Here is a 10,779-nt window from a genome sequence, read left to right on the forward strand (position 1 = left end):
CCTAAAGATGTGAGATCGCCACAACAAAATTCATGACTCTAGAAATGTCCAAACAACTGCTCCATCTACTTCCTCAATCCCAAATTATAAGTTCATCTGAGAAATTTTTTTCTCAAATTATAAGTCGTTTTACAATATCAATGAAACATTAATGATATTTTTTCTATTATACCCTTGACTAATTATTATTTTATCTTCTTTCAATTCTTTAATTTATCTTTCTTATACCATTTATTAAGGACAATTTTGTAAAACAATTCATAATATCTCTTTTATATACAAAATTATTTACAATTCTTTATACATGTGAAATGACTAAAATAACTTATAATTTAGGACGGAGGGACTATTAGTCATTTTTATCACTTATATCATAAAGTCAAGGCACCGATTTTGAGGACTAGAAATAGGGATGAGAATAGGTTAGGCCGAGCTAGGCTTTGCAAGGCCTGAGCCTGACCTGCCAATTTTTTTGAAGGCCTAAGCCTGGCCTGCGGCCTGTCATAGGCTTACTTTTTAGGCCTGAGCCTGACCTTCTGAAAGTCAGATACGGCCTGCTAGCCTGTTTAAAAGCCTGTTTCATATGAACATATTTAAATAAGCAATGTGATCTAAGTTTAAATAGATTAGCGAACAAATATATCAATTAAATTAAACTCACTTTTGATAATCAACATGAATTTTTAGGGAATTTGACTATATATTGTATCTGATTTCAATTCTAGTTTATAATAATACATATAAATATGCAAAAAACTAATGTAGAATAATAAGCTTAAATTACTGAAACAGTTAACATATTTTTATTTTAAATTATTCATATTTACTTAAATAGGCGGCCTAATAGGGCTAAGAGGCTTTTTGAATGGCCTCTGGCCTGGCCTTTTAAGTTAAATAGGCTTCTAAAAAAGCCTAGACCTTCTCTATTTAAGAAAAAAGCTTGGCCTGGCCTGTCATAGGCTAGGCCGTAGGCCTCTGTAGGCCGGCCTGGCCTATTCCCATCCCTAACTAGAAAACATGCGCTACTAACTTAGAATCAGTTTCTAACGAGATATTATTCCAACCTTCATCTTTAGAAATTTCTATTTTCTGATTGTATCACAAAGCTCATCTTCGAAGAGCAGATCCAACCTTCATCTTTTTTTTTTTGGAAAGAATCCAACCTTCATCTTTAGAAATTTCTATTCTCTCATTGTACCACAAAGCTCATCTTCGAAGAGCAGATCCAGTACCAAGATTTTCAGCAAAGCAGCCAACATAGTCAACTTCTTGATTCCTGAAAAGACCACAACATGAGGCTTTATTGATCTGAGATGCTCCATCAACGTTGCATTTAACCCGTTTAAGAAAGGAGGGTTGTCAAATGACTTTTTTTAGTAATAGGAGCTCCACCGAATAAGGGTGATTTAGGGTTAAAATCACTCATCCGAATTGTTTTTTTTTAGTTAAATAAGTTATTTTCCCATATTTTCAATCTTTTTTCGTTTGTTTTGGTGATTTTGCCATCTTTGCATGACTCTTATTGTTTTGATTTTTCGCCTTTGTGCGACATGTTTTTGATTTCCCGTCTTAGTGCAGTGTTTATTTGATTCAAAGCAAAAGATTAACTAGTTTTAAGTAAGTGTAGATTCAATCAATGACTTTGACGTCGTGAATGTTGCAAATGTGGAGACATGAGTATTTTGAAGACTTGAATATCGTCATATTTGTAGGCATAGATACCCTGCCGTTTTATGCTTTTAGCATGAATGATGTGAGTTTCTTCGTAGATTCTTCTTTTTTATTTTTAGCAACTTTGAATTTGTATTGTATTGTATTGATGTACTTTATCAATTTGAATGAATATTTATCTGGGTCTTGCTAACAAGTGTCCTAAGAGCATATCTCCAATGGGGGGTCCTTTACTTAACAAAGTCCTCACCCTATTAAGGACCCTCATTGGATGAAGAAAAAAATGAGTACATATTAGTTAACATACAACTATAGAAGGACTCTCTCTCTCTCTCTCTCTCTCTCTCTCTCTCTCTCTCTCTCTCTCTCTCTCTCTCTCTCTCTCTCTCTCTCTCTCTCTCTCTCTCTCTCTCTCTCTCTCTCTCTCCGCCCTCAACAGCTAACGAGTCTAATGATCAAAAGAAGAAATAAAATATGTATAAGTTGGTCTCACATTTCAAAAGAAGTCGTATTGCTTTTAACACTACCTTTTGTATAATGATACAAAGCTAGTTGGATATATTTAAGTACTTTTTATTAGAGTTTCTACTAATATATTACCATTGGATCTTTAATAGGTACTTTAAAAAGTTCTCTCAAAAAAAAAAAAGGTACTTTAAAAAGTTATTATTTTAAACAAATTATGTTCCTTGTTCGTACGGAAAATGTTCCTTGTACTCGGCCTTCTGACTTAAATTTCTACCTCCCCCTGCTTGAAGATAAAGTTGAAGTAACTCAAAATAGACAAGACAACAAACATATTCTATATGTCTTGCTATATCGACTCGTTGTCAAACTCTTTTTCCTCCAATGCAAACATTATCGGTAGGAATAACTAAAAAGTTGGATGAGGAAACAATGTATTTGTTTTACTTCATAGGGTCTCTATAATGGAGGTTATCGTGTTTGAGGTGTGTGGAACAAAAAATGTATATGTCTCTCAAAACATTAGTTTACCACGTTATGGGAGTTTAGACCCTTACACTAGACTCAAACCTCGTTGGTAAGGAAAATGGTAGTGGTGTAAATAGAGAATGAATGAAATTTGTGTAAGAGTTGTGAAGGTATTTGAGAAAGAAATGACTCAATTGACGAGGGGCCGATAATAATGTCAATTGCAAAAACAGCAACACAGTAGTAATGTTAAATGTAACTATAATGTGAGAAAATTATATACAAATGAGAGGGAACTTCAAAAATTAATAGAAACCTAAAACAGGCGTAATGGAAACTACAAAACTAATGTAGTCCATGATCAGAAAATGATGAGGTGTATATCAGGAATAATGAAATATTACTATAAAGATGGTGTCAAAATAATGGTTGGAGCTATGGGGATGTATAATTAAGAACAAAATACACAATGATAATGATGCACTTTATTTACCTTTGGCATTCATCTCTTTTTAAGGGTTCAAAAGTTTTACATATATGCGTCTTATATTCTTAAATGAAAAATATGAGAAGATATTTTATTAGAAATTGTCATGTGCTCAACTGACAAAATGCCGAAATTGTTAGGTTAGACGCCATGACTGGGGTTCGAACCCCGGTACCTCCACTTGTGTGTGTGAGTTTATAATGACTTTGCCGAGTGAACCATCAAATTCGTCCCTGAATTTTCACGCGTCGGCCAACTTCGTCCCTCAATTATGCGAAATATCAACTTAGTCCCTGAATTTGTGAGACGTACATCAAAAAGGTCCCTCCGTCCAAGTGCTCTGTTAGCCATGCTGACATGTCGCCCTGCATGCTGTGTTGTCTTGTACACGTGGCAAGAAGGAAGCCACGTGTTCAAGGACTAATTTGATTGAATTGGAAAAAGTTCAGTTTTCACTTTTCAGTTTGTTTTTTTCCTGCTTTTCCAATTTTGCCCCTGCATTACCCATACCTCCTTCTTCACATTTCAGTTAGAAACATCCTTGACCTTTCTCCTTCCCGCTAAAACTTTCTCCATTCTCACCCCTCCAAAATCATCATCATAACCGGCGATTCTGACGTTTTTGAAGTTTCTGTGTTCGGCTGTGATTAAAGGTAACGCCTTTCCTGTTGTTTATCAAGATTCTGTGTTCGTATTCACCCTGTTTTGTCCGTTTTTTTGTTTTTTCGTTATAAGTTTTGATCATTTTGTTTATTTTGTTGCTGTGATCGTTGATGCTTGCCTTGTTCTTTGTTTGTGTTTGTTGCGTTTTTGAGACAGTTGGTTTGATTATTCGTTTTAGGGTTTTGGGTTAAGTTGTAAAAATTTGAAAATTTGATTTTTTCTGGTTGGTTACTAAAATTGATGAACATTTAACTTTGTAATGAAGGAAATTACAGGTTGAATAAAACAGTTTCTGAATAGGGTTTGTATTTTATGGTTTGTATTTTGTTGTTGTTGTTTTGTGGGAGTCAGATGAAGAAGACCTACAATGACACTCAATGTGGGAGGTGTGGATTGCTTGGTCATAACGCAAGAAGTTGTATGAAGCAAGGTGTTAGTAGGAGACCAAAGGACTGGATTGATGCTGGCAATGTAGATGTTGTGAATGAAAATGTTGGGAATGCTCCTAATGAAATGCCAGAAAATGTTGTGACAGAAAATGCTCCTAATGAAGTGCCTACAAATGTTGTGCCAGGAAATGCTCCTAACTTTGTGCTAGAAAATGTTGTGCCTAGAAATGCAGAAACTGCAGGAAATGTTGTTGCAAATGCTGGACATGTATGAATCTTAATTTTTAAGGATCGTTTTGGCAATTAGTATATTAATTGAAGGACTGATATGATTGATTATGTTATGATTTTAGGGACTAATTTGATTGAATTTGCAATTTCAGAGTGTTGCACCAAGGAGGTATGGTCTTAGAGGACCGGTTCTTTCAGCTGATAGGCCTAAGCAAACACCAATGAGGGGTCCTGCATCAGCTCATCCAACTCCTGCTGGCATGATTAGTGTTCCATATCCAACCTATGGTCCACCCGGTTCGACTCAACCTACTAAATTCATGGAGTTTATACCAACTTCTGAATTTCTAAAGAAGTGATGCTTCCTGAAATTTAATAGATGTTTTGGATTTGTACTATTTAGGCTTATTTGAATTATGCCCCGTAGTTGGGTTTCTTTTTGCTTAACTTGTCGTTTAAGATTTATGACTTGTTAATGCCCCATAGTTGGGTTGCTTTTACCTATGTAATTTCTCAGACTTATGACTTATGACCTATGACTTTTGCCTATGTAATATTTCAGTTTCAATTTGTGTGTTCTGGCTTTTTTACTTAATTTTGTACACATATGCTTCAAGGATCAATTTGATATCTGATTAAACAATTCAGGAACTTATTTGATGGTTTTTAATATAACGTAGGGATCTATTTGATAGATAGAGAAATAATTCAGGGACTAATATGATGGAAATATTATTACAGAAAGGTTACATTTCTGAATCATCTTCAACCTCTTTTCATCACCATTAAACTTGGAGCTTGAAGATGAAGCTCGACTTTCATAACAGTTTTTTCCCATATTCCCACCCCTCATCATTTCAGATTCAATTTCAATAGTTTTGCTTCAAGAAATTTTGTGGATTTTGGCTTTCAGATTCAATACGAAAAAATTAGGGTTTCAAGTTTTTTGAATTAGGGAAGAACTGGACCACTTATTATTGGAGGAAATTTAGGTGATTTTAGAATGTAGATTGCAGATTGTGTAATTAGGGTTCCAATTTTATACAATTGGAGAAGACAGGGCCGTTGAGGAAGAAAAGAGCCGTTTGGGAAGAAGGCAAAACATTTTCTGCAAATCAATCAATTTAGTCCTTCGAAATGTTTGTTATTATCGACCAAATTAGTCCCTGTCTACGTGGCGTCTGACATGTGAGATGTTAACGGCCACGTCAGCCCCGTTAACGCTCCGTTTGAACACAAGGACTAACTTGATTGACATTTAATAAATTCAGGGATTAAATTGATATTTCGCATAATTGAGGGACGAAGTTGGCTGATCCGTGAAAATTCAGGGACGAAGTTGATGATTCACTATGACTTTGCCATTTCGTCTATCTACAAAAAAAAGAAACTGTCATGTGCCTTTATATTTTGTGGAATTTAATTTATATACACCGTCGGTGTAAAGATCTTTTACATTGTCAATCAATCATAACTATCAGATCATTAAAAACGTTTGACTGTAATCATTACCACTTTTAAAGTCACACATATAATTGATTGTGATTCGTTGACGGTGTAAAACTTTTCAGTCAGTCATTAAACTCAAATTTTGTGTTATTTCAAAAGTTTTAAATATAGTGTCTTATATTTTTAAATGAGAAATATGAAAAGTTATCTTATACACCCTCCGGTCGTTATTATAAGCAAAATTTTTCTTTTTAGGTTCATTCAATAAATGATGTATGTGGTCTATTTAATGGACCACATATATCATTTATTGAATGGACCTAAAAAGTAGAATTTTGCTTATAATAGTGATCGGAGAGTGTACTATAATATTTGATTTAGTCAAATCCTTTGGTCATATCAAAATTTGACTTAGTCTAATCCCACTAACCTTTTTTCTCTCATTAGTTTCGGTACTCTCCCTATTTTTATTTTTGAATTTGACTCATTATACAAAGAGAAGTGAAAAAACACTTCTTTTATTCTTCTTCTATTGGTTACCTCGTTGTGGCATTGAGTTGATCTTAGAGATAACCTCTTGCTATTATGTGTCATCGATGATATGTTAAATCCTTAGGGGTTAACTTGTGCATTAGGCGGATAAATTTTTGAGAACATTACTTTTAACCTATCTCAGATTATTTCATAATTTGTTTATTTTGCATGTTTTTATAGTACAAACAGCTACATCATAGTCGAATCAACAAGCATTTGGTCATGTCGAGGGGTACAAACTCAAAAAGTATTTGATCATGTTAAATCTTGAGGGGTGTTGTCTAATTGCTTGTTTTTAGAAGGCGCAGTTAGAAAATTTCAATTCAATAATGTCTACGTCTAAGATGGACCAAATGAGGAAAAAGAAAAGTCTATAGGGTCTACTAAGTCTAGTCTATAAATAGAAAAGGTTCTTTTTAACGTGATAAATAATGCTGGCATGGCCTCTTACAGAGGGAAAGAAAAAAGGTCAGCAAATACATTTCATTTCAACAAAATAATAACATCGTGACATTGACATAGCCTATGGTCTAATTACACCGTATTCAATTTTATTTTTACATCTAACTTGAATATTTTACATCATATGAAACATTATACAAATAAGCTCTTGCTCTTGTTTTTGTACATGATATTTTGCTTGAAATTCTATTGATCCAATAGGACTTTGGACGTCACATGCATGATGCAACCTCCTACAGATTCATTGCACATACTTAACTCACACATGTAAAAGTGTTAAAAACCAATACCATCACAACATTGTTATTTACACTGAAAGCGTAATGAATGTGACTTGTTCACAAAGTTTAACAAAAAAATAACTAACTGAATTTTATGATATTTTAGCATTGAATGACAGAATAACTTATTATCATGTTGGTTGAAACAACAAGTAGTTGAAACTTGAAGGCAAAGAACACTGCATATCCTAAAAGTGAAAAATCCAGTTAACATTAAGCTTTAAAATCACATGTATACAGTAGATTACCAATGCATTAATTAATTTTATGTACCAAGAGACATTCAAAAAGTATAAAAGTAAAAAGCATTAATCCATGTCATCAACTACAAATATCCTCTCCAATTACTTTAATACCCATGAATCTTATCAAAAATCTTACTCTTACATAATTATAACTTATAAGCGAACCGAGTCGGCAGTTGGCATATACGGATGGACTTACCACTCACACTTTCTATAACTTGAGTTCAAATTTGAAATTCTTCTTTTAAAAACCATTCATAAATTCTATCGGAAATCTTCATTGAGATTGACGGTTCTTTCATGTCTTACATGAAAGAATGCCTCAACTATCTAAACATTTTTATAAGAAAAAATTGCATACTATTATTTATCTACACATATTTAGTCTAGTGTAAACCATCATTTTTTTAGTACATGTACAATCAAATGTTATGCTTATTGTTGATTATGCAATTCTGATAGATTGCAATAGGAAAGCAAAATAAGCAGTTTTGAACCAACTTTCACTGGTTGAGTATACACAGGAGAAAAGATAAATAACCTTATAAGGCTTGTAAAACAAATAAAAATCTGATATCAGAACCGAGAAAATAAAGTATGCTTTTCGCCTCAATGTACAAAGCCTATATATCAATGTTACTCTCAAATTAATGTTATAAAGAGAACTAAGACTGAAACTGTAACAACCTATTTGTGCATTGGGTTTGTATTCAAATTAACCATTCAATATTAATTACAATGGATCTAGTGTAGTACAAAAGTCAGGACACTCAGAATATACATGTAAATTTTGGTTTAGCCACAAAACCACTACTATGATGATGTGCAGGACTAAGCTTGTGAATCCAATGAAGAAGCCCTTTTTTATGATCTTGCCCACAAGGGTTTTGTAGCACGGTCAATGTTCCATCACGAGCAAGCGAGGATTCAAATTGCTCTAACACCTTAACAACCTGCCAGAACTCAGGCCTTTTGTCCGGATTCAAGGACCAACATTCCTCAATTAAAGCTCGCATAGCTGGTGGGCAGTTTGAAGGAATAACAGGCCTTGAATTCTGAAAAAAAAAACATAAGAGACAGTATTAGAATACTGGCAAACCTTGACTTTTTATTCAAAATAAGATGCATAAACTACCAAAATAAGATATAATCATTCAGTATTCTACCACTCCACCGTTGTTTTCAAACCAATGAAGATATCTCACCATGGATTTGGCTAAATCTCAAAACAGCATTTGGTTTTGCTATAAAGTACTGTATACTTTTAATTTAAGAAATCAAAGGTAGCAAACTAGCAATTTAATCCACGGTATTATTATGTTTGATTTCTTCAAAAGGTGAAAACCAAGAAACAATGCCTACTTTAGCAATCATGAGACAACATATGCAAACTAAAATTCAACAAATTTTTGTAATTGTCATATAATTAAGTGAAAGAATCTTCAAAAAAATTGCTGTAACATGAAGAATGATATGTCATTATAAATATTAACGAGGTTTCACTATTCATATTGCAAATTCACATGACTTAATTGCAAAGGAACATACCTTATTTACGACAGCAAAAGCAGCCTGGACGGGAGTCATATCCTCGTATGGTATTCTACCGGTGAGCATCTCCCATAACATAAGCCCAAAACTATAGACATCAACCTTTCTCCCGTAGGATTTTCTTTTGATCATCTCAGGTGCCATCCAACGGTAGGTACCAAGGTCGTCAGCAAGTAACTCGCATTGTGCTTCCTCACAAGCAATGCCAAAATCAGCAATTTTAAGGTGAAAGTCACCATTAATAAGGACATTCTCTGGCTTAAGGTCTCGATGAATGACACCTTGGGAGTGTATATATTCCATTCCACGAGCGATATCAAGAGAAAAAGCAATTAGCTTTTGTAGAGAAACGGTTTTCCCCTCCAACTTATGCAAATATGCCCCCAATGAACCTTCAGATAGATATTCTGTGATAACACAATAAACAGGTGGCTTTCTGCATGCTGCTACCAACTGCACAATCAGATCAAGATGTGTGAGAAATCATGTATAAAACACCTTCCTTGTAATACTAAATTTCTCTACATGATGTGAAGTATGAACTGCGTAATATAATTAGACCAAAGTATACAACAAAGGATGTACAAAATAGTATCCCTAATTAGACCAAAGACTTTTCTATATGGTACCTAACTTTCCTTATATATTTATATTCCATTTTAAAAAAAAAAAAAAAAAAACTATACAAAAGAAGAGAAACAGTTGAATTTAATTACCTTAAGAACATTTGGATGGTGAAGGCGAGATAAAAGCGTGACTTCCGTGACGAATTGTTTCTCTAATGTAGCAGCCATTGTTCCGTCTTCATCATCATCTGGTACCTTGATATTTTTGACGGCAACAGGTTCGTCGTCATACAAACCATGGTAAAGCCTGCTATGAGCTCCATGAGCAAACCTATGACCAACAAAGAGTTTAGAGAGATCAACATTCCATTCATCCACAGATGTTTCAACGGCAGTAACCCTTGGGTTCTTCGACTTGTCAATGAATCTCATCGATGAAAAGTGCTTAACTGTTGTTGCCATGTTGGGGCCGCTAAACAATGAAAGAGCCTATTCCAAACAATGTTTAAGAGTGCAACAACTTCTCTATATATACTCGATGCTTTTTTTTCGAAACAGACTTCCTTCTTTTCCTCTAATTATGAAACAACCTTTTTTGTTCTTTCTCACGAAACAACACCCCTTAAATATATCTTTTCTGTTCAAAAGTTATATATTTTTTTAAATCTAATTAAAGTATATATAATGCGTAAACCCACATATATGTTTTGGTCTCTTTTTAGTTTTTATATTTCGTGAACTTTATATGATACTTCATCCGCTCCTTAACTAGAAATGAGGTTTTGTCTCAACTTAAATAGCACCAGGTTTTGTCTCAACTTAAATAGCACCACTTCTTAACTAGAATCTCAATTTAGGATTCTTCGTTGCAATTTTGCTTAGAAATTTCAATTCATTGCATGTGATTTTGTTTGCATGTTCTTGACTACTACCCACAATTCATTGCTCGTGATTTCATCGCGATGAATTCATCCCCTCCAATATGTTTACATTTTCCTTGTTCCATATTTTCTTACTTCGCATTTTCAAAAATCTTTATATGCTAGTCATTATCTAATAAGCCTCAAGATACTCATTTTTCTTATATCCTTTAATTTTTTTTTTTTATGTATTTTAACTTTGAATATATCTTATAATTTCCTAAATTTCTTACATATACTATTCATTTAATTTTTCTCAACAAATTATACTTCAACTTGGTCTCCTTAAGCTTGATTCTTGTACCATGTCAACACAAATATGCATCACAAGATTGTCGTAGTCAAATTCTTTGGATTCTATAATGATAAATGATTTCGACGCGACAATCAATGATTT

The 10,779-nt window shown here is 33.7% G+C and overlaps 2 protein-coding genes across 2 annotated transcripts; one reads left to right on the forward strand and one right to left on the reverse strand.

Annotated features, from left to right (window-relative positions):
- Positions 1-3,884: 3,884 nt before the first annotated feature.
- LOC146932357 (uncharacterized) lies at positions 3,885-4,733 on the forward strand. Its single transcript, XM_085704015.1, has 2 exons — positions 3,885-4,411; positions 4,527-4,733. The coding sequence occupies exons 1-2, from the start codon at positions 4,067-4,069 to the stop codon at positions 4,731-4,733; spliced, it is 552 nt and encodes a 183-aa protein (XP_085560141.1). The 5' UTR covers positions 3,885-4,066.
- Positions 4,734-8,017: 3,284 nt separating this feature from the next.
- Positions 8,018-10,077, reverse strand: LOC146932358 (serine/threonine/tyrosine-protein kinase HT1-like). The gene is made up of 3 exons (XM_085704016.1): positions 9,613-10,077; positions 8,894-9,349; positions 8,018-8,400 (listed from the first exon to the last, which is right to left on the reverse strand). Exons 1-3 carry the CDS (start codon positions 9,922-9,924, stop codon positions 8,116-8,118), a joined length of 1,053 nt encoding a protein of 350 aa, XP_085560142.1. The 5' UTR covers positions 9,925-10,077; the 3' UTR covers positions 8,018-8,115.
- Between the last annotated feature and the right edge of the window lie 702 nt (positions 10,078-10,779).

Source organism: Medicago sativa, chromosome 4, assembly GCF_051527215.1.
Source record: "Medicago sativa cultivar Bolivia chromosome 4, Bolivia_mono, whole genome shotgun sequence".
NCBI lineage: Eukaryota > Viridiplantae > Streptophyta > Magnoliopsida > Fabales > Fabaceae > Medicago > Medicago sativa.

Bases quoted from the DNA above. Each gene is read 5' to 3' on its own strand.
- LOC146932357 (XM_085704015.1), top strand. From the start codon at position 4,067: ATGGTTTGTATTTTGTTGTTGTTGTTTTGTGGGAGTCAGATGAAGAAG. The intron at 4,412-4,526 runs GTATGAATCTTA...TTGCAATTTCAG, and splicing joins TTGTTGCAAATGCTGGACAT to AGTGTTGCACCAAGGAGGTA.
- LOC146932358 (XM_085704016.1), bottom strand. From the start codon at position 9,924: ATGGCAACAACAGTTAAGCACTTTTCATCGATGAGATTCATTGACAAG. The intron at 9,350-9,612 runs GTAATTAAATTC...CTGATTGTGCAG, and splicing joins ACCATCCAAATGTTCTTAAG to TTGGTAGCAGCATGCAGAAA. The intron at 8,401-8,893 runs GTATGTTCCTTT...TTTTTTTTTCAG, and splicing joins CTTTTGCTGTCGTAAATAAG to AATTCAAGGCCTGTTATTCC.